Source organism: Sclerotinia sclerotiorum, genomic scaffold (assembly GCF_000146945.2).
Source record: "Sclerotinia sclerotiorum 1980 UF-70 scaffold_4 genomic scaffold, whole genome shotgun sequence".
NCBI classification, from domain to species: Eukaryota; Fungi; Ascomycota; class Leotiomycetes; order Helotiales; family Sclerotiniaceae; genus Sclerotinia; species Sclerotinia sclerotiorum.
Window position 1 is genome coordinate 1,897,508 of NW_001820832.1, and position 22,838 is coordinate 1,920,345.

The following is a 22,838-nucleotide window of genomic DNA, read 5'->3' on the forward strand; positions in this document are numbered from 1 at the left end:
ACTTCATCAAGTGTCCACAGCCCGCATTCCTACTAGATTATTAAATTTTTCTAAGCCGCATTCCAATTCAATTTCAATTCCATAATACATCAAACTCCATCCAGTATCCACATACAACAAACCGCCCCCTTCCCCACCGAGCTCTAGATCCCCCACACAATCCAAAAATCCACCTTCAGTGATCTCCAGTAACCTCCAATGACCTCCAATACTTCGTAGATAGTTGAATATATAAATCTTATAATTACAGAGTATACACTATTCTATACACTACCCCAAACACAAACACACAATCCCAGTACGACACAATACAACAGGAAAATTTAAACAATTACAAATCTTTCTTCAAATTTCTTTCTTTCCTAACACTTCCCTTCCCTTCCCGTCTCCACTTTACGTTTCAGGGAGCAAGCACACCAGCTCTCTCATTTCAACTTTTTCAAATTTTCAAATTTTCCACCCGTTATGCACACAATATCTGAACTACGAGTCGCGGACTACCTAGTATCTATGCATTCAAAACACCGAAGTGGGAAGGAAAGAAAAGAAATAAGCAGCCGAAAAGGAAATACAATACTCGCCGAGATGTATCTATATATTTCATTACCATTACTATAACTATGACCATAACCATAACCATAACCAAGGGATCAATATCCTCAGTCCACGCACCAATCAATCATTCATGCAAGGGAAAAAAGTTCATAAACATTCAAATACAACGCTAGGTACTAACTATACTACACCATAACCATCACGTTATACCATATAGCGCTCTGCTGTGACATTCGAAATTATCTACATACCGACCACGTCGCTGAAATTAGAAACTCCAATCCACTCAACCCACTCAATGCAATCAATGTAATCAACACCAACTCAAGAATATACAATAATCCCCCTCATACACCTAGTTGCGCCTCTTCAAATCAATGAACCCATTCGTCCATCCAATCAATGCGTACCCCAATTCCAATCCTTCTATATGATAAAATGCAATTCTAAAGCATTAGGTCGTTACGTAAGGAACGTCCGCCTGTTGCATTGTCCCATCAATCACTTAATCAAATCTCACAACCAGTTTAAGCCACACCCGCCATGCTGTAATGCCAAATCTCAACAGAAAAAGAAACTTGCATGTTGCAAGTTGCGCCCGCTAGAAGAACGTAAAAGTAAACAATGAAGTAAGCACAGAGATTGAAAACCCCTATAGAAAACTAAACCCCCAAGCAATGCTACGTGCAAGCGCAATAACTTGAAATGTAAGCTAGCCATCCACTTTATTAATGTTCTGCGCTTGCCATAACCTATTGCTTACCGGTTGTTTTGCCCTTGGGTCTTGAGTATTTCGTTAACTCATGATCGTAATGAGAGGTCTAATTCCCCATTACCATAATCAGAAGTATAATACTCCCAATCAACAAAATAGCTGTGGTGATAAGCACAGCTCCGCGATGGATCCATCCAAGTTTTTCATTCCGACATGCCATGCAAATCAATCCACCAGCAGCCAGACAAAATCCCAACAAGGTACCCATGAGTGCGCCCAAGTCAACCTCTGTCCTCAATTTGTGTCGTCCTGTTGCAAGAAGAAGTGTGGATGCGGCTTCAGAAAATGCCGAAAATAGGAAGCAAGCAATCATGGTGAATAACAGAGTTTGTTCTTGGAATCGACTTAATCTTTGATCGGCTACGCTAGGAAAGGTAGCATAGTGTGCAACATATCCGCGTGGGAAATCCGCTGAGGAAGCATATGCTTCTTCATCCACATCGGTTACTGAACCACTCGTTGTTCCGTTCGGGCTTCGCTGAAAGTATCCCCCATCCCGATCTCTCAATAGTGGCTCCCGTTCGCGATTTCGCGATGATTGATGGGGTGTGAACCAGTCTTTGACCTTCTCTATTCCTTGCTTTGTTCGTTTAATCGCACTTGCAACAACTTCTGCGCCAGGCAACGTCATTCCCTCATTCGGGTCCGTGTATATGTAATATGGTTCGTCTTGATCGACATCGCTCCCATTATCGTATTCATTCCAATATGTTTGTCGAGGCGGCGATCGTTCTTGCGTGTGCGTTGGAGCACAGTTGAGACTTTCCCTTATGGACCCCATACTTGGAGTAGACGGCCCACTGGTTACTGGAGTAGAAGCTCGGATAAGGGTTATGAGATCGTTGTATTGTGAATGTAGCCGAGCGAAATCTTGCCTCGTAAAGCTTTTTGGATCTCCTAATATCTCGGATTCAAATCGTTCCTTGAGGGTTCGAGATCCAGTCCATTTCTAATGACGTCAGATGGATTATTGTATTGTTTGGTATTATATATAGTTTTCCCTACCGTATACTTCTTCAATAACTTGTAGAATGCGACACGCTGTGCTTCGACAAATCGATCCAATTTCGCAAGATCATCTCCACAGCTTTCAATCTGAGTAGTATATTTGGAGAATTTATTCATCCTCTTCCTCGTCATCTGCCCACTGTTGCTTTCTGCACATCTTGCAAGTAATCGAAGGACAATGTTCGATAGATATTCTATTATCCAATTAATGTCGACCATTTTAAAATCCGACTCGGCCCTATACTCACGTAGTCTGCGACCAATTTCCTCACTCTTGCTCTTTACAAACAGCTCAACCCGATCATGTTGGTTGGATAACTCTGTATAGAATTCATTCTCGAATGCGACCAAAGCAGTATCGACATGACCTGGAATCGCAATTGATTTCCCCGAGTCCCCCCGTGGTATTGTGTTTTATCGAATTCTTCAGTTCATCATAATCGGAGGTTGTTCTAAACGCCAGAGCGAAAAAAGTTGGTTGGTCAGTATTTGCGTTCATAACATTTCGGATATCACACCCAATAAAAAGGAAAATGTTTCCGACTCACATGCCCGCCCATTCTGGCACAGAGTCCGACTGAAAATTGCTGACCGGAACTTCATTCCCAAGTGTTCTTGGGTCAAAAGATATTAGATACCCTGAGCAATTGTTTCTTTCTATAGCAAATCCGAGGGTAGTTTGTTCCCCTTTGTTCCGGTCCAACAACCTTCATGAGCGGGTAATGGCGGTCTTGGTGGGATCCTTTGGAAATTTAATACGCAATAATATCCCGCAATTGCAAAAACTTGGTGGAGGGCAGTGGACACTGAGGATAAGTGGATATAGAATTCCAGGCCCAGCAAATACGATCCAACTTTCCGCAAAAATGTATGGGAAGAAATGAAGACGAATATGGAGGGAGAGAGAGATAGGGATAGAAATGGATAGATGATAAGCTTCTTGAAGTTTTTGAAAGCTAGTGCCAAGTTGTTAAGGGGGGGCTAAGTACAGTAAGTGAAGCAAAAGCAACACAGCGAAGGTCGAGTTCTGCTTTGGGATAAGTATGGTAAGAGCGGTATGGACGTGCAAGTGAGATGTGATAATTCATCCAAGTCTTTGAAACATTAGAAACTCAAACTCAGTCGCAAGAAGATACGGAATGGACGATATCTTTTAGCGTTAGCTGCTACAGATAGCAAAGCAAAGCAAAGATAGCGACAAATCTACTGTACAGGAATAATGGTGTTGGGGATCAGGGAACTTTTATGGTATGTGGACGGTAATACGAAGCTGCGAGGATCTGGATTCTTCTGAGAAAAAAAAAGAAAGAAAAAAAGAAAGTCTGGAACCATGAAATCAGCCATCGATGGTCTCTCCTGCTCGTTTGGTTCCTTTCCGTTCTTTTCTTTAACGGTATCCTTCTTAGCTCTGTACTATGGGATGTCTGATGGCTGCAATTGTATCAACGGTGTGCATACTGCATATGAAGGGTCTCGCTGGGGCTTGGTTCTTAGTCTGACATCTTGATTGGGCATAGATATTGATTAAGTTTAAGGGCCGAGATATAGCGAGTGGTGGGGAGACATTTAGGAATGTGGTGGATGGAGGAGTAGCGAGTGTGTAGCAAAGATAATTGCAGGTCTAAAGCAGGATCTTTTCGTGCTTATACTACTATCAACAGGTGTACGGAGTACCGAGCATATTCTATATACATTATACAGCATAGACGATACGTGGCGATGATGTTCAATGTCGTGTCACTATGGATGGTTGATTGAGAGTGGTCAAGCCAATTGAATGAAATAAGATGATAATAATGAAAAGGTATACTCCATACTCTACATCTAGCAGAGTCACAAAGGGAAGGGGAGAAACATTGTGTTTTTACAAAGTTTCATTATCAATGACCAATTAGGTCAAAATGTTATCATGATTGATACACAAGGTGTGTGTGTCTTTAATTCAATGTTAATCACCAAGTGGGAAGTTTACCAGAATCTGCAAGGAAACTAGTAGGGCAAAAGAACTAGTAGGGTACCGGTAGGAGGTATCCGATACCTGCAACTGGAGGGGTAATTGGAGATTTAGTTTCTGCACCTGCACAGGCATATTGAGCCGGCTTGGGAGAACCCATTTCCACAACATCGTACTGTACAACATTTACTACCTTCCCAAGTAAGCATTGATTCATATATTATTGTCGTAGACGGATGGAACAGATACGAGACAGAAAGAAGTCCGCATCGAGGTTTGTCGGATATCTCAGAAGTCTCAGACCTACCGATAGCCGGACTCCGTACTTAACTATGCCGCTCTCAATTAAATTTTAAGTTTGACTTTTTCATGTGAAACATTGCCAGATCTTTCCGTGGAGATTGACTTTTCAAGATTCGATAAGGCCAGGATCAAGATGTGGCGGTACGAAATATTTCTGGATTCATCACCATTGGTTAAGACAAAAAAAGACTTGCATATGTAGACCGTATATGTATATGTATATGCAAATGTCAATGCCAATGCCAATGCTTTCGACACAGGCCAGTAGCCCCGAGTCACAAGTGAATGAGTACCTACATCTGTTGGAATGATAGTGACTTCTTTTGCTCAGATACATACAATGAACTAAATTTCTTACTACAGGTAACTTTGCAAATAGTAGGTCCTTAATACATCTCTGTTTGTACCTGTACTTTCAGATGATCCTAGAAAAATCTATTACAACATACCAAGCATGGGACGCTGGATTGTTTCCGACCATCAAAATATTGTTCATCCTAGCAACCCCTCATGTTCAGGATATGCTATTACCCCTCTATCAATATGATTGTGATATCATCTGAAGCTGTGAAACATTTCGGTATAGGAGGGAAAGTCTGATGGCATACCAAATTTGGTGATGATTTGGAAAAGACGACGTTGCCTTCTCCTTCTGCTCGGAGGCTTACTCCGAGCCCCCGCACCTCAAAAGAGGAGACGATATGAAATTGAATACACATGAAGTCATAAGATTGACAAATTTCCATAGAAAAATATCTAGGAAGTTGTGTTTCCACCTATCGACCCCCCACACTTCCATACTCTAAGCCATGAAGAATTGACTTTTCCCTCCGCGTTGTGTTGGATGGCTATATGGAATCCCTTTCTTTCCGGCGATGTGCATGTCCAACCCTTGAAAGTTCCCGTCTCCAATGGCGTTGTCAATGTCGTACAATTGATAAACCTAGAAGCAGTAATAGCCCACGCGAGTAAAATTCAAATTTCAGCCTTGTGTATGCTATCATACTCTACCAGCAAGTACATGTGTGACCGACCTTCAAGAACACAGACCGTTGTACTACGGCGATGCATAACCAACCACTATATCGAGATGGATGTGATAAAAGTATCCGATTTCGCATGCAACGTCGGGCACGATAAACGGCCAACAGGGGTTTGTGTTGATGTCGTGCGTGCATTGCAGCCCAGAGAACAAGATGCGCAGGGTTTTGCACATTTTCAGCTGACTGAAAAACAGCAAATACATCAAGAATGCAACGATCGACATGTTCAGTCGTGAAATGAACCTCCATCAGGAAGCTCCTGATAAGATAACATGTCTTGTGAATCAACTTTGATGTTTGTACTTCCAGTCCGATCAATCACTTGGTTGCGGAAGTATATGGGTGAGGAATGATGATAAAGCTTCAGGAAGAATCGAAGTTCAAAATATCGGAAAAGAAATAGAATATATCAAGAAAGGGAGGAAAGATCTTCAAAAGTAAACCATCATGAGGTATTGTATTGATATACGTCACGTGGTAGTTATCGTAAATTACGCTAGTCTTATCGTTGTGCTTCGAGTAAAAAAAATTCAAAATTGTCAATCATAGGGAAGTTGAGAGTCAATGATGGCGACGACAAGCAGCATTACATCCTCGGCGACATCAACTTCACACACCATGACTGCCTCCCCAACCCTTAAAGTTCCCTCTGTTATATCTACCCAAAATGGCACAAATGTACCAAGCTCAATTGAGGATTTAGTATTTGCGCTTACCCCAACCAATCGACATATCTTCATTGCGCCTTCGTCGAAATTACCCAATGCGAGTTTGGAATATGCAAAAGAAACATTGGATAGATTTGCGGGAAAGTTGGGAGATGAACAAGCTAAAAGATTGAAAGAGCAGAGGAAAAAGAGGAAGAGGGGTGAGAGGGATGAGGCTGCAGGAGACGTGCTGAGGATTAGGAAAATACATACTCAAGGGTTTGAGGTTCAGCAAGTTTGGGAACAGGCTAAGAGAGTTATAGATGCGCTGAAAGGAGACGCAGAAAGAGCTCTTGAGGGACTTGGAATTGGTGGGGATGAGAGTGAAGAAAGTGAGAACGAAGGAGAGGGTAATTCTGATATGATGAAATTTGATGAAGATGGATTTGAAATTGGCTCGGATAATGAGAGCATGGAAGGAGATGAGGATCTCGAAGATATGGAAGAGGAATTTCACACTGACGAAGAGGACGGAACGGACGGTCAGGATGACGGGGAGGCTTTCGAAGGCTTCGGGGAAGAAGAAGAAGACGAGGACGAAGATGATGATGAAGATGATGACGGAGCTAGAGTTTTCGTGGAGGATCCAAATAAACTCAACGATGGTTTTTTCTCAATCGATGACTTCAATAAACAAACAGAATTTCTCGAAAGACAGGATGCTGCTGCAGACCCTTTCACTGGGGAAGCGAGTGACGAAGAAGATATTGACTGGGGTGCTGATCCAATGTCTATGCCAGCTAAAGCAGATAAGAGTTCGAAACGTGCGAAAGCTATGGATGTCTCAGGCGAAGAGGATGACGAAGAAGAAGACGGACCTACGTTTGGTAATATGGATTTGAATGCGCCCGAAGGAGATAGTGAGGATGATGATGATATGGATTTGGACGAAGCTGCTGATGCAGCTGATGATAACACAAATGACATTCTTTACAAGGATTTCTTTGAACCTCCACCGAGGAAGATAGGCAAGGGAGAACGACAAGCAAAATACCTTGAAAGACAAGCCAAAAAAGCCAACGCAGCACCCGAAGAAGTTGAAGCTGCTGTGGAGCGAGCTATGGCTGACGTCCGACGCGATCTGTTTGACGACGAAGATGATGCCAATTCTGAAGATGCCCTGTCGGACCTCGACCCAGCAGATCCTAAGTCCCGTCGCTCAGCTCACGAACGTCGCCAAGCTAAAATTAGCGAGGAGATTCGTCGCCTGGAAGCTGCATCCGTCGCGAAACGTGATTGGACATTATCAGGAGAGGCAAAAGCAGTTGATCGACCCATGAACTCTCTCCTTGAAGAAGATCTCGATTTCGAACGCACCGGCAAACCCGTTCCTGTCATTACAGCGGAAGTCAGCGAAAGCATCGAAGAACTCATCAAGCGAAGAATCTTGGCCCAGGAATTCGATGAAGTCATTCGACGTCGTCCCGATTCCCTAACTCCGGCGAACACCCGTCGCGGACTCTTCGAACTCGACGATTCCAAAAACCAACAGAGTCTCGCGGAAATCTACGAGGAAGAACACATCAAAAACACCAATCCAGACACCTACATCAGTAAATCGGACGAGAAAGTTCAAGCCCAAGAAAAAGAAATCGAAAACCTATGGAAAGATGTATGCGCCAAACTCGACGCCCTAAGTTCCTGGCACTACAAACCCAAGCCCGCAGCACCTAGTCTCACAGTCGTAGGCGACGTCGCTACAATCAGCATGGAAGATGCACAACCATCCACCGCATCTGGTATCGCGGGCGGCGAATCCATGCTTGCGCCGCAGGAAATCTACAAGGCGGGACAAGTAGTAGAGGGTCAAAAGAAGGATAATAAAGAAATTACACGTGGAGGGGCACCCGTTGCGCGAGAGGAAATGAGTCGAGAAGAAAAATTGAGGAGGAGGAGGAGGGAGAAGGAAAGAATTAAGAAAATGGGTGAGGGGGAGAAGGTACTTAGTAAGAAGGCGAAGGAGAAGAAGGATGTGGTGGGTGAGTTGAAGAGGGGCGGTGTGAAGGTTATTGGGAAGAGAGGTGAGATGAGGGATGTAGAGGGCAAGCGAATTTTGGCGAGTGAGGTTGTTACTGGGGGTGGTGGGTTTAAGTTGTAGATTGGAGCGGAGGTTGTGGGGAAGGTGTAATTATCAACATTTATGTAGATGGATATCAGGCAATTGCCATTGTTACTCTTGAATGCAATGAATTGATATATTGTGAAAAGCTGTTGTATGTGTTAAAATATCAAATTGAATGATCTCATTTCTAGAAAATATATATTTCCTCTAATTCTTCGCCCCTCCGTTTCCCGATCTCCCCCTCTCCCTCTCTTCTAATAACTTCCCCTCTAATCCCGCCGGCGTCTCAAGCTCCACAAATCCCCCCATCTTAACATCACCTTTTACCTCCCTCTTCCCTACACCCGCAACCCCAAAATCATCTAACTTCGCCTCCCCATTCCTCCTTTCCCACCGCCTAGCTTCCATACTCAACGGTCTCCACCATCCTTCCCCGTTCTCGTCTCCTCCTCTTGCATGCCACCTCCCGCCACACATTTCCCACAATCTACTCGCCGCCCTCTTATACGCAAACCTCTCATCCTCACCAGTGAAGCTTTCCGTCCTGCCGAAATCCACTCCTTTCTGCCTTCCAATCTCATTACCTGCCCCAGGAACCGGACCGAAATCTGCATCTTCATCTGGGTCATATCCAGTTTTAGTACCGGAGGTATCGATATAGGTAGAAATATTCGGACGGAAAGGAGAAGTCTGATCTTGATAGATTTCAGAGAGCGTTTCGGGGTATACGGCATCTTGGGGGTTTTCGGATTCCGAGTCTGAGGAGGAAGGTAGTGTAGTTTCCGGAAAGAAAAGGGTGTCTGGGCCGACAGCAGCGCGGATGATGAGTTTACAACGAGCTTCGTAGAGAGCGTCGAGGAGAGTGATGAGACGTCTGGCTTCGTTTTTTTGAAGCAGGGTCAGGATAGGAATGGAATCAAGAATCAATGTGTGGAAGGTGGAAGCCATGGTAATATAGTCTGCAGGACCGAAAGCACCTCCGCAAAGAGTGGGGAAGTCCCAGTAGGTAATACCATTGAGATGCCGGGGAACGGGTACTGTACGACCATAGACGAGGAGGGTGGTTGATTGCCATGGGATTGGTTCTGGAGATGATGGAAAAGTTGATTTTACTAGATTCTCCCAAGCATCATCACTGTCTGAAGTGAGAAGGTACTTCTTAGGAGTATTGACCTTGGCAATTTTCTCATTTGTCTTGCCATCGTTCTCTGCATGAACACTTTGGTCATATCTTAGTCCAACATTGGCAGATGAAAGTTTTTCAAGCCCAATAAACCCTTCTATCATTTCCTCCCGCATGATTTCAGACATTTTCGTCGTTTCATCATCAACATCCTCGATTTCTCTTCGCCTCCAATCTCTACCACCCTTCCCCATATCCCAGATCTCACACCTGGCTTTCAGAACTCCAACAAAACTAGAAAACTCATTCCGACCAGAGAACATGTCGAGCTTCTGGGGTTTAGCTAAGCCCAGCCAATTCTTCACAAGGCCACCTTTTCCTGAAACGGCATAATCCATACCACTAGCCTTCTCAAGTTCTTCTGGCATACGATTTGAAGATGCGATTAGTACACCACCCAATTGAAAGAATGGTGTCAGAAGGTTGCTCAAGATTTTACTTGCAGCTCGGTCTGGCAGCTGGAACTCGTCCAAGAAAAGGATCGGTGACTTTTCAATCATATCTTTTGCTAGCCAAAGTAATGAGTAGTCCTCTGAGCCTAGATCTCCATGGTTGGAGCGAGATTGTCTTAATTGCTCTAATCGTGCAAACGTCTCCAACATGAAAGTATTGAAATGCCATCTTCTTTTCTTGCTGTTCGGTAGACTATCTGCTAGCATATCCAATAGCATTGACTTTCCAGTCCCAACCTCACCATGAAGCAATATACCTTGAGGGGAATCCATCTTCATTGCTGATTCATGGCTTGTAAGGACTCTTGTCATTGCAAGTGTATCTCGACGTTCTTTTCTTTTGAAAAGATGGGCAAACAGTGGATTGTTCCTCAAAGGATGACCAGGTACTGCTACCGTTCGTCCATCTTCTTCATTTTGGCCATCATTAATTGCCTGACTAATTGCTTTGAGTCGAGCTCCATATTCGGATTGAGGCTTATAATCCTTCAATCGTAGATATAACTTTTGTAGATGTAAAGCTATGCGATGTTGAGCTGGATCGGGGTCAATGACTTTCGTAGCTAATAGAGCACGATATAATATGAGGGGATTAGTGATTGTGAGCCCTGTAGATTGAGGGAGCTTTGTTGGTGGCATTTGGAACTTTCATGGTTAAACTCGAAGCAGGAAGTTCAATGATGTTGATGAGGGGAGAAAATGCAAGCGTCATAGCCGGCACTAAATCGGGTCGTCACTTTCTCAGCCTTGTTTATTAGCCTTGTTTCTCAGCCTTGAATTATAGCCTTGCATGTTATTTTCGCGTCCTACCTATTGAATATTTCCTCAGAAACCAAGACTGTGCGATCACAGGAAGCTATTTGGTTCAATATGATCAGATAACTGATAATGGAAATAGCAAGTCATACCCAAGAACTACTGGATTGGTATCGGAAGCTGGAGGATTGAAGGAATTGATAACTATACGCTGTCCATGGCTTGATGGGCTTTGAGGTTTTGGGATGTCAGTGCCGTACAAACAGGTTCTGCAGTGCAGCATGTGTTTGTTAATGATGTGATTCTGTAATATTCTCACTGAATCTTGAGAAATATATATATTTCAAGATACATGCTTGAAGAACTAAAGTGGGTGACTTCAATTGACCAAAAAGATTTTCAAACATTCATTTATAAAACATGATTTTCTTTCATTCCATTCAGATAGCATCATGGAAAGAGTCGAAATCGTCTGGAGCTAAGGTAAGATTTTACCAAAAAACGTGTACAGTAAGCAAGCCTAAGCCTTGTATGGTCAGAGCTCAGGTTAAAAACGCGTGGCTTCCACCGCCTTTGTACCTGTATTGATTTTTGAACCATGATTTAATTATTTTGGGGCAGATGGATCTAAACTTTAAGAAGCTTTAAAACAAAACAATCCTGGCGAGCTTTACGACTATTTACTTTCCACGAATAATGCCAACAGCTCCATCGATCTTTCTTTTATTCTGAATCCCTTCACTCGATTCGAATTTCAATTAATCCTCAAAATGTTTTCGCCCGCAGTCAATGCTGGTGCTCCTGCTCCAGTGAGGAGTAGTAGAAGGCGGCCACGGCCTTCTTCGAACGAGAATTCATTAGCACAACCAAAGAGCAAGAGAGTTCGAAGCTCATACGATGATCAGACTTTTGCGCCAAATGGTACACTCGAAATGGATGAAGCAAAAAGCAATAAAGTAGCTACTTTAGTGAGGCGCGAAAGTCCCAAGGAGGTCCCAAATCCAAGACGGGAGATAGCAGTAAGAGGCAAGAAGTCGAAAGGAGCAGAAAGGCCTGGAAAGGGAGATGGTAGCGTGGTCCTTGTGAGTTATTCAGCATGAATTTGTGTTGCGACTCTTCGAAAACTGATGATTTACATCCTCTGGCAGACCAAGAACGATACCTACACAGTTAGTAAACTTCCAGCTCTTCCAGACCAAATTCGCACAGATATTACAGGTATTTATCAACTTCCCATCGATTTTGTAAATCCATCACTAAGTATAATTGAAAGCTCGTCTACACGGCGCAATATATTCTGATAGTGGTTATGCACTTGCTCTCACCCATTCTCACGCATTTGTCTGGCCATACGCAATCAACATTCCTTCCCCCGAAACTTTTACATTCGCTTTACCTCACAACAATAAGCATGTAACAGATCCTCTTCCTCTTGGTTCGCTGGTCTCGCCTTCTGCATCATCTTCGGAGCCAGGCCTTGTTGTTGTTATACCTACTACCGGAAAAATTACATATTGGGAATCTATCGCTAGTGCCGCTACACTTGACCTGATCAAACTGAAAAGTAATGGAGTAGGATCAACTATATCAGGAATGCTTTCCGGGGAGACCGTTGTGCAACTTTTGAATGCGGAAACAGCCGGGTTCATCCTGGCATTCAGTACCGGAAGGCTAGCTTATTTGAGAGTCAGAGATGGACATGGAAGGCCCGAGATATCTGTTCAATTCCTGAGAGGATCAAGCGGACCTTTAGCAGGGGGTATATTTGGCAGTTTGCGAAATGCGCTGTCTAGCTCAGCATGGCGTGGAGATATTGCCGCGGTTCGCGCCGGGCCACAAGAGCACGTAGGAGACCGAAATGTTGTCGTCGCAACAGGAAAGGGAAGAATACAACTCTGGAATCTTCAAAGAGATGGACAGAATGCGCTGCATGCCGAAGCTGAGGGGCGGGAAGCAATTGTAATGGAAATCAAAAAAGCCGAGCCTACTCTATCCGACTTCTCATTAGAAACGTTCGAAGTTCTCGACTTCACTTTCACGCCTCGATCGTCAGAGGAGCGCTACGACGTAGGAGATCACCTGCTGTTGCTAACCTCCCTCTCCAATCGATATACAAGTCACTACACCCTTGTCGATGTTGTTCTTAGGCGGGATCAGTTGATCGTGGAAGATGTTCGACTACTCAAATCTTACACCACCATGGTCAACAAACATGCAATTTCAAAAGCTCGAATTTACCTACCGAGTCCAGGTCTTGTTGCCTATATCGTCTTTGACCGTGCCGTAGTTGTTGTTTCCAGGGGAAAACAATCAGATTCGCCCGACTCGCAGCTTCTTTCCGAAAATCATACACTTTCACCGTCGTTTGAAGATGTAGTAGACTTCAGAGAAGATACAAACGTTGAGATAGTCGGGTCGGGCATGGAAGAACCCCAAAATAGTCAACATGGAATTGAGGAAGCAAAGTCGCGCAGATACAAGGCAAGGCATCCGGCCACCGTTTTGTTGGTTCGAGGTGGAGGTGTGATACGTGTGGCGGCCACCGATGTTGACAAACTCACATCTAGCACAAGACAGCAAGTCACTGCAAAAAGCAAGCTAGAACAAGCAGTATTTTACGGCACAATGGCACAAAATCCTTTGAGCTTTGCGGGACGATCAGAATTGCAATTTCCTGCGGAAGAAGTTGGAGCAGCTGCTTTGGAATTGAGCACAGAGATCGTGGAATCTACAACCAACTTCATTCCCTCAGTTTCTGCCTCGCTCGAGCAACATCTCAAAAGGCGGGCAGCAGCTCTTCATGATCTTGCTAAGCATCTCAAAGTGGCTGGCGTAGAGCTTGACAGGGTCACGCGGTGGAAGTTACTTTGGGATGCAGAAAGAATGACAGCGGCTACAATTATCTGGCAGCGGTACGACGCCCGCATTCGAGAACTACCTGAAGGACAGAAACGGGGGCTTCTCGCAGAACTTGTGGACCACATTCATGAAAATTTTAAAACAGAGCCTGTTACTGAGAAGGGCGAAGTCGATCGTGTTCGACATTTTTTCATTCATGATGTTGCTAAATTACATTTGGCGATACCATGGGCCTTTCAGATTCTCAAGTATGCATGGCAGGACGGCCAAAATTCTCCTGCTTCTGTAGTTGAGACATTAAGTCAATCTAACGACATGATGATTTGTGCATTGGAGGGTGCATTTGACTTTCGCATGAATAACTTACGACTATATGGATTACAATCGGAAATATTGTCGCATGGAATCTTAGAAGAAGGCTATGAAGGACTCCCAGAGTTTTGGACCTCGACTTTCTACGTCGCCGAAAACGTTCGAAAGCAAACAGACCTTGTCTCTATGCTACTCGGAGAATATTGGAATAAGCCTGCTACGGAAGGAAGCGCCGATCCTGCAATCCTCGACAAAATACGATTAGAGTATCCTGCTCTAATCGATATGGCTATCCGATCCAATGTGGAGAGGATACGCTGGGTGTCGGCGCAAGACTCTCCACAACTACAAATGCAGGCCGAAGGTCTTCAAAACCTACAATCAGTTTCGCAAGATAAACAGCTACAGAATCTTTCCGATACATGGGAACTCCCTGATGAAGCAATGGCAATTGCAGAAAAACACGAAATTCTACAGACGTTGGCCTCTGTTCTAATGTATGAGGTTGTCTCATGTGCTGATGCACTTCGCACACCGGGCATTGGCGAAGATGAATGTGAACATCTTAGAAATCGAGAAAGGGAACTTAATGAGCGGATGGACAAGTATTTTGCAAACTTTGGTGCCAGCTGGGCTGCCGCTCTCTATGAACATTATATCAGCAATGGACAAGTCCAACAAATGCTTAATGAGTATCAAATTCATCAAGCATTCCTCACCGCGTTCCTCCGTGATAAACCGGAGTATGCGAAGATTGGTTGGATTCATGAGATTACTCGAGAAAAGGATTACGACGAGGCCGCAAGAATGCTTCTTGAACTCGGATTAGATCGGGAGCGAGATGTCTGGAGCAAAAAAGTTGAGCTTAGCATTGGCAAACTTTCGCGTATGGCGGGCCGAAATTACAGTCAGACAAACGGAATCCTCATCCCTGACGGAGGTGAAGCAGAACTTGTCAGAGCAAATCAGGAGCTAGGATTGATCAAAATCCAAGACCTGATTTACAAATACATATATCCTACCATCAGCACGGCCATTGACGATAAGGCTGAAGTTCAACTTGCTTTGGAAACTCATGGAAATAAGAGTTTGAAGCAACAATTCTCTTTCATGAATCTTCTCGAAAATAGCATGACTCAACTCATCAAGCATGAGTCTATGGATGCTTTCAGTTTGGTTGATTTGCTTACCTTGATGGCTGATGATTTTAGAGCCATGGAACAAGATGACTTCAGCATTACCAGGTTTTATTGGGCCCTCGAAGCTATCCGTTTAGGTGTTTCAAATAAAGAAGAGAAGTTGCTCATGCAACGTGTTATCTGGAGAAGATGTCTCTTGAGAGATGACTGGGCTGCAATGAACAATACCGAGGCGAAGGACGATCAATTTGTGGAAGATCAATTAAAGACAACAGCTTTATATTGGACACTCAAGAATTGCTTCAAGAATCGTAAGTATTATTGTTCCAACAACCTATGTTAGGAACACAGGCTGACCACATGTTCATTAGGCATCTTCGAAAAGGATCTCACAATCAAACCACTAAGTCCTCAGGAGGTTATTGGGGCATGCACAGATGAGCTGGAACAACGATGGTCTCGAATTGACGCCAGCATGCGTAAACGCATGATGGAAGATTATCAGATGAAGACGAAGTATTAAACTCCTACCTCAAGACAGCTAGAATAGAAAATTGGCATCAACAAGCAGCGGAACTCGCAAAACAAGATTTCAGAAATGAAATTGGTGCTGAATCTACTGAGGGCTCGATCATGAATAGAGAGGCGGCTAGGACTCTGGAGGATCTGGAGAGGAGCATTGCGGATAATGAGAAGGAGAGGGCGGAAAGCATGTTATTGTCGAGGCCTAGACATAGGGCTAGACCAAAGTTTGATGGAAGAAGCAGTGCTAGTGGGAGTGTTCGAGCGGGTAGTTTTAGAAGCTCGGTCAAGTTATATTGAAGGATAAGTGAGTTGGGATAGGAAAAAAGAAACATGTAGATGGAATGGTTTGTAAGATTCGATTCTGGCAGTCTTTCTATTAGGGTATTGCAGTCAGTTCTATATCACTGGTTTTCACTAGCGTGGAGTGTGTGGAGTGTGTGGAGTGCATGGAGTTCTTTGGTTTGGAGTTTGTAAACAAAATCGATTTAAATTAGCTTGATTATGGATGGATGGGATGGATGAATGGATACGATGGGATAGGATAGGAAGAATGAAAAAAGATTGGTATGGATAATTAGGGTTAGATGAATCAAAATGTATAAACTTTTAAAATCTTAAACGTCTTGAGCTTTTCTATGTGTGTATGGAGTTTTGATTGCCTCTATGACTTGGTAGATAGGGTAGATGGGTAGCTAGGGAGCTTGTTCTTCGTATAGTAGTGGTTTTTTTTTTTCACTCTTTAGGATGAGGTAGGTTTTATTTTTTATCCTGTACTTGGTGTGTATAGAACTGTATATTCTATCTTGTAGTGTGTATGTAGAGCTATGTTATATATATTCTATATGTGTGTATGGAATGGAATAGAGTATATAGTATTAAGGATAACTAGATAGAGACCACCAGTCCTGAATATAAGAGGGAGGACGGAGAAGAGGGAACGGAGAAGAGAGAATGGATGAGGGAGGAAGCCGTGGTGATATCAATGTAAGATGATGTTGATTATTAGGTAGACAGATAGATAGATAGGTAGCTAGATAGGTATGAGATTGATGAGTGGAATATATATAATTTCTAATTCCTTTTAAAAGAGGAGAGAAAAGAGAGTTTTGAGATTGTGGAAATGTTACTGAGGTTTACCCGTCTAGATCACGTGGAAAGTGCTCTTAGGCTTCTAGAAAGTAGGTTTAATAACTAGGGCGTCCAAGGCAGGGACTTAAAGTAATGACAATAAATGATATGCTATTCGTAACTAAATAGTAGAGTATACAAATGATTGATCTTGAGCACGAAGCTCTATACAAAGGAAATCCATCTTGATTATATAGACCTTCGTGTTCTAGCTGATCAGTAGGATCAGTATGGCTCAGTACTGAGCTTGCTGATCCTCACTGAGCCAGTCACATGATATTGGTAGCACGTGAGCGTTTTCTTGTTACCCGGCGTAACATTTATCCCTCTCTCTCTCTCTTTTTATTAATTCTTATTCCTCATCCCTCAATCCTCGATTGCAATTGATGAAGTGGTCAAATAAATAAACATTCAGTATCAAGTATTAAACATTAAGCATTAAGTATTATTTTTTTAATATTTTTTTCTTCAAGATTATAGCATAGCAAATCAAATCAAATCGATCAAATCAATCGAACAAACTAAACAATCAATCGATCAATAACGCTGAAATCTATCTTGAAAGAAGTCTAAGAGAGGAAGTTTAGAAGCTAGACGTTTAGAAGTTTGAGCAATAGGGGGTGGATACTATGTATGTATTTAATACTTAATATTTAATACTTGGTACTTGGTACTGTACTTCATACATACTCGGTTGAGTAGCCTTATTTACCTATCTATGTATGTATTGATGTTTGTGAGTATGATATTTATGTTTATATGTATAAATATATAGATGAAATGCCAAGAATACGTAGTTACTATACTACAATTTAATACGCAGTAAGTAGTAATAAGTAGTGAGTAGATATTGAAGGCTGAAGCGAAGCCAGGTTTTTAGGTTGGGTGTTCTAGTCTTAGGTAGGTAGGTTGGTAGGTTAGTAGGTTAGTAACTTATTTGGTAGTGGGTGGATTGGTACTAATTAGGTGTAGGTGCTAGGTAGTGTAGTAGAGTACTAGGTGTAGGCTAAGTGGACAAGTACAGTAGGTTATTTTCAGGGGTAAGAGGTTAAGGGGAGTTGGAATTTTGTGTGTGAACTTGGGAAGGGTTCGTTAACACTGAGTTTTTAGTTGATGGATAGATGGATGGGTCTAGCTTGTTAGGTGGATGGATGAATACTACGTAGATGGATGGATGGATAGAATTAGTCGAGAGGAACTTAGGAAGGAAAGGGTAAGGTAGGCTAAACGAAGGTTAGAGAAAGGAAGGTTAGAGGAAAAGAAAGGAAATGAAGGGAATGAAGTTTTAGGTCTAGAATAGGTCTGGGTTGGTGGATGATTAGTGGGGGGGGTGTTTTTTATGGGGTTTTTCGGCTTGGGGGTATGGTTTGGTTGCGGATTATGGAAATGGAAGAGGAAGATGGGTGGATTGATTGAGATTGGAATTGAGATTGGGATTGAGGGATTTGCAATGAGTTGAGTGTTTGTTTGCTTTTGGGAGGGCTTTGGGTTTGGGGAGTAGGGAGTAGGGACTTGTTGATAGGACAGGGTTTGGGGAGGGACCCTGTTGGTTCGCTTTTGGTGTTTTTTTGTGCTTTTGTGCTTTTATGCGTTTGGTGCTTTGGTGCTTTGGATGTTGGTGGATTTGGAGGGTGGAGGTTCTTCTTTATACAGACGGAGTATGTACTTGATTGAGTATTTATGATTTATGATGAAGTAAGATTGTAAAATGCATTAGAGGATATGGATCATCAGGTTGGAAGATTAAATTTGGATTTTGAGTTTGGCATGGGGATAGAGGTGGATGGATGGGGATGCGTTATGAAATCAAGTAGTTGTTGTTATATAATCTTACAACCTACTAGGGATGGATTGATGGATAGGGAAGGAGGGAGGTTGATAATGAAATTGATTGTAGAATAGGTAATAAATATATCTATCATCCTATCTTGGATTGATGAAATGGTGAAAGATAAAGTGTAGGTTTGAGTACGTATTGTATTAAGGGAGTATCTGAGGTGTAAGTATTTGGAAGGTTAAGAGACTCGAGGCAGTTGAGGTTCTGTGTTGTAAAAATAGCTTTTCTCCTTTTAAGGCTCTGAAGATGAAGGGAGTGGGAGTGGGAGTGGGAGCCTTTATCTGCTTACTATGGAGTAGAATACGGTATTCCACTGTGGTGGATTCTTGAATTGGATGATGAATTGGTGAATCGTTTTGGGCTTGTGATGAAGGGGTGAGTGCATGAATGAAGGAGTAACTTGCCATGGGACTTTGATGTTCGTAGGTAAGTACCTAGTAGGTATACTGAATTGATGGATGAGTATTCGATTATAGAAAGATACATCATTGATTTCTGCTTCCCTTTAGTTCTCCTATCTACACATCACCGAAAATAAAAAGCTCCTCCGATACGAATCACCAGATGGAGTACCAAAATATGAAAGGCACCGATACGATACGATACTTGGGTACACAAATACCTACCTAATACATATCCAGCCTCACTAAACTTGAAATATACGTACCGACATAATTTTGCCCCTTTTGATCTTGCGAATGGTCGGTCAAAAAGGTCGTGACCTTCAGACCTTTTGACCTGCAGCTGTGTTTTAACATTCTTGGTCGAATTATATGCTGGCCTTCTATTTCGTCCAATGTATGGTCGGATCTCATTGCATTGATGTTAGATCTAAGCTGGCTGAACCAACTTTTATATTAAGTCATGTATGAGCGTGCAGGAATCAAAAGGGTCATCACTCTCATAGAAGGAACCTTTACACTTATACCGAGTATGGCATATGCATATGAAATAGAGGATGAGGATCTAGAATACTTCTAGCTCTACGGTACATAACTTTAAGCCTTCGAGCAAGCTTGGAAGGACTAAAAAACTGGTAATCCAAGCATCCCTTGCGGATTGATTTTAAACCCTGTGCAACAAATCGGTATTGACATGCCTATGTTGTAGTAAATTTTACCTCCTAAAGCTTCTTTTCCTTAGTAATTTGTTTGTAGGGCCTTGTCCGTCTCTCTACTGTCCTTTTTCCTCTGGTTGACTCGGACTTGAGCGTGGAGGAGGGAAGGAAAGTAAATACTGTATGTACCTTGCTGATGGATAGCTTCTCACTCCTTGTGCGCATGGCTGGATTTGTATCTGCTTTGATCGGTGATTGGAATAAACGCTCATACTGCCGTACAATTCAATCATCATGCATTCATTCTATTATACAGTAAGTATACAGTATAGAGTATATATAATTGTAACATTCAATGCAAATATCGGAAAGAAAGGTGGTTGGTTCTATTTACCCAAGTAATACTCCGTACCGTCGCTTTTTTTTTCTTCTCCAAATCAACAATCTGCAGTTTAAAAACGGGGCTTTGCTTTTTGTTTTCTTCAATAATCCCATCGTTCCATTTCAAAAGGCTGGATCCAACGACGTTGGCATATGGGAAGAAGAGGAATTGTTTTCGACTACTTCTGGTTCTGCTTATAGCGATATAATCAATTTTATGAGCTATAGATAATCAATCGATTAATCGATCAATCAATCAATCAATCAATCAATCAATCAATCCAGCCAGCCAGACAGCCAGCCAAACACCAGCAAAAGACCTTCCAACCTTTTTGGTTCGCCCTTTTCCACTTCCGACTTCCCGCCTTTTATACAATAATTAATTACTCTTGGCATTTATTTCACTAAGGTACTGGTGGATACCTCAGATACCTCTTCTTCCCTTTCTACCTTTCTTACCTACCTCCGACCACGAGTCCTGCACCTTACTTCCATCTCTACCATCCCAAACCCGACAAGCTAAGGCTCAAAGGCTACAGCGACAGCTCCAGCTACGGCCACGGCTTACGGCTATTCATGTGAGTGCATCATCCCCCCCGAAAAAGAAAAAAAGGTCCCTAAACCACCTTAAGCCTAAGCCCCAAACTTTACCAACACTACTTCACTACTTACCCATCCGCCCATCCACCGCTTCGCCGCCTAATCCCCCAAAACCTCTCACCATCCCGAACCCTTCTTTCCTAATTCCATCCATTCACATCCCTCCCAACCCATCCTAAAAATAATCAAAATACTTATTTGGGGACAATATCATTGGGGATTGCATTGAATGTCCCCTTGGTGGCAGCAACACTTTCAACTTGGCTAATACATAATCCCGCCAAAGTCGTCGCGTTCATTTCTTCTCTTCCACCTACCTTCTCGACTCATTCATTGTTGATCGGGAAAAGGCAACTATCGATTTAGCCTCGTCGATTTTACTTTCCTTCCGACGTCAATTTCAATCGGCTTTTCATATCCTTCAACTACTTGAGCTCAATCGAGAGCTTCTAATACAGTCACGATGGCTTCTTCATCATCGTCCAATGTTGTCGGCGTTCACTATCGCGTAGGGAAGAAAATCGGAGAGGGTTCTTTCGGTGTGATCTTTGAGGGAACAAATTTACTCAATAATCAACAAGTTGCTATCAAATTCGTACGTTCATCCAATTCAATTTCACCATGGGATTCATTCTTTCATCCATCAAGGAGCATTGATCAACATAAAAGGGGGAACTTCGAGTGCTTTTGTTTACTGACAATATTATCATGAAATAGGAGCCTCGAAAGAGTGACGCTCCACAATTGCGAGATGAATATCGAACTTACAAGATTCTCGTCGGCTGCCGTTAGTATATCGATTGTGACGTTTTGAGGTTTTGACTAATTGAACCTAGCTGGTATTCCTAATGTCTATTACTTTGGTCAAGAAGGCCTTCACAACATCCTGGTTATTGATCTCCTTGGTCCATCGTTGGAAGATTTATTCGATCACTGCAATAGAAGATTCTCGACCAAGACTGTGGTTATGGTAGCAAAGCAAATGGTTCGTTCTTTTCCAGAATAAAACGGCTGAGTAACTTCGCATATGCTGATTCCAAAAATAGCTCTCGAGGGTACAAACAATTCACGAGAAGAACTTGATCTATCGGGATATCAAACCTGACAACTTCTTAATTGGTCGACCGAATACAAAAGCCGCAAATGTCATTCACGTCGTCGATTTTGGAATGGCAAAACAATACCGGGATCCTAAGACAAAACAGCACATTCCATATCGCGAGCGAAAGTCATTGTCTGGTACTGCACGATACATGAGTATCAACACGCATTTAGGGAGGGAACAATCAAGAAGAGATGATCTTGAAGCGTTAGGTCACGTTTTCATGTATTTCTTACGAGGTGGTTTACCATGGCAAGGATTGAAGGCTGCTACCAACAAGCAAAAGTACGAGAAGATTGGTGAGAAGAAACAGACAACCGCCATCAAGGATCTTTGTGATGGTTTCCCGGAAGAATTCAACCAATACTTGAGCTACGTAAGGAATTTAGGTTTCGAGGACACACCAGATTACGATTACTTGCGGGACCTCTTCACTCAGGCATTGAAGAACTCCGGTGAGGTTGAAGACGGAGAGTACGATTGGATGAAGTTGAACAACGGCAAGGGATGGGAAGCCATGAAGCAGCATCCATCTCAACACATGTTACATCAACCAAATGCAGTGCCAGGAGCATCGCAAAGAGAATTACATGGAACTACTCGAGGAGGAAATACCACACAGGGTCACCTCACTGCTGCTCGTTTAAACGCTGCACAACCCCCGCCACCGTCTCCAGTGAAGCCAGGGATGGGCAAGTCGCGCGACAGGCCAAACGCCCCAGGCGCCTTGGCTCCGAAACGCAACAGTGGAGGAGCGGCCGGAGCACTTCAGGATGTATCGACACCAGCAGGCTCGACTCAAGCACAATTCCAAAACAGCTCAAACAATCTACCTCAGAGGATGAGCGCAGCACAACAATCGTCACCATTGAACCAAAATGGGAGAGCATCAGAACAACCACAACCAACAGTAATGCAAAAGATCATGAAAGTATTGTGCTGCGGTTAGTTTGAATCATTGTTATCTCACAGGCTAAATGTTCTAATATCTGATTAGGCTGAACACTTGTTCATAATTGTTTTTCATTTCAGAGATTTTTTTACGCCTCGACTCATTCACTTTTCATACCGTCTTCATATCGAACGTCGGTTATAATGAA

At 42.9% G+C, this 22,838-nt stretch overlaps 6 protein-coding genes across 6 annotated transcripts; 3 read left to right on the forward strand and 3 right to left on the reverse strand.

Annotated features, from left to right (window-relative positions):
- Positions 1 to 1,376: 1,376 nt before the first annotated feature.
- Positions 1,377 to 2,557, reverse strand: SS1G_03813 (hypothetical protein; the record flags this gene model as incomplete). The annotated part of the gene is made up of 2 exons (XM_001595674.1): positions 1,377 to 2,279; positions 2,336 to 2,557. The coding sequence occupies 2 exons, from the start codon at positions 2,555 to 2,557 to the stop codon at positions 1,377 to 1,379; spliced, it is 1,125 nt and encodes a 374-aa protein (XP_001595724.1).
- Positions 2,558 to 4,344: 1,787 nt separating this feature from the next.
- SS1G_03814 (predicted protein) lies at positions 4,345 to 5,887 on the reverse strand (the record flags this gene model as incomplete). The annotated part of the gene is made up of 3 exons (XM_001595675.1): positions 4,345 to 4,481; positions 5,418 to 5,538; positions 5,630 to 5,887. 3 exons carry the CDS (start codon positions 5,885 to 5,887, stop codon positions 4,345 to 4,347), a joined length of 516 nt encoding a protein of 171 aa, XP_001595725.1.
- A 318-nt stretch (positions 5,888 to 6,205) lies between these two features.
- SS1G_03815 (hypothetical protein) lies at positions 6,206 to 8,443 on the forward strand (the record flags this gene model as incomplete). The annotated part of the gene is made up of 1 exon (XM_001595676.1): positions 6,206 to 8,443. One exon carries the CDS (start codon positions 6,206 to 6,208, stop codon positions 8,441 to 8,443), a length of 2,238 nt encoding a protein of 745 aa, XP_001595726.1.
- Positions 8,444 to 8,817: 374 nt separating this feature from the next.
- On the reverse strand, positions 8,818 to 10,681 carry SS1G_03816 (hypothetical protein; the record flags this gene model as incomplete). The annotated part of the gene is made up of 2 exons (XM_001595677.1): positions 8,818 to 8,894; positions 8,935 to 10,681. 2 exons carry the CDS (start codon positions 10,679 to 10,681, stop codon positions 8,818 to 8,820), a joined length of 1,824 nt encoding a protein of 607 aa, XP_001595727.1.
- An 887-nt stretch (positions 10,682 to 11,568) lies between these two features.
- SS1G_03817 (hypothetical protein) lies at positions 11,569 to 15,930 on the forward strand (the record flags this gene model as incomplete). Its single annotated transcript, XM_001595678.1, has 5 exons — positions 11,569 to 11,880; positions 11,947 to 12,016; positions 12,072 to 15,419; positions 15,480 to 15,624; positions 15,750 to 15,930. The coding sequence occupies 5 exons, from the start codon at positions 11,569 to 11,571 to the stop codon at positions 15,928 to 15,930; spliced, it is 4,056 nt and encodes a 1,351-aa protein (XP_001595728.1).
- Positions 15,931 to 21,099: 5,169 nt separating this feature from the next.
- On the forward strand, positions 21,100 to 22,740 carry SS1G_03818 (hypothetical protein; the record flags this gene model as incomplete). Its single annotated transcript, XM_001595679.1, has 5 exons — positions 21,100 to 21,231; positions 21,354 to 21,423; positions 21,473 to 21,621; positions 21,683 to 22,682; positions 22,736 to 22,740. 5 exons carry the CDS (start codon positions 21,100 to 21,102, stop codon positions 22,738 to 22,740), a joined length of 1,356 nt encoding a protein of 451 aa, XP_001595729.1.
- Positions 22,741 to 22,838: the final 98 nt, after the last annotated feature.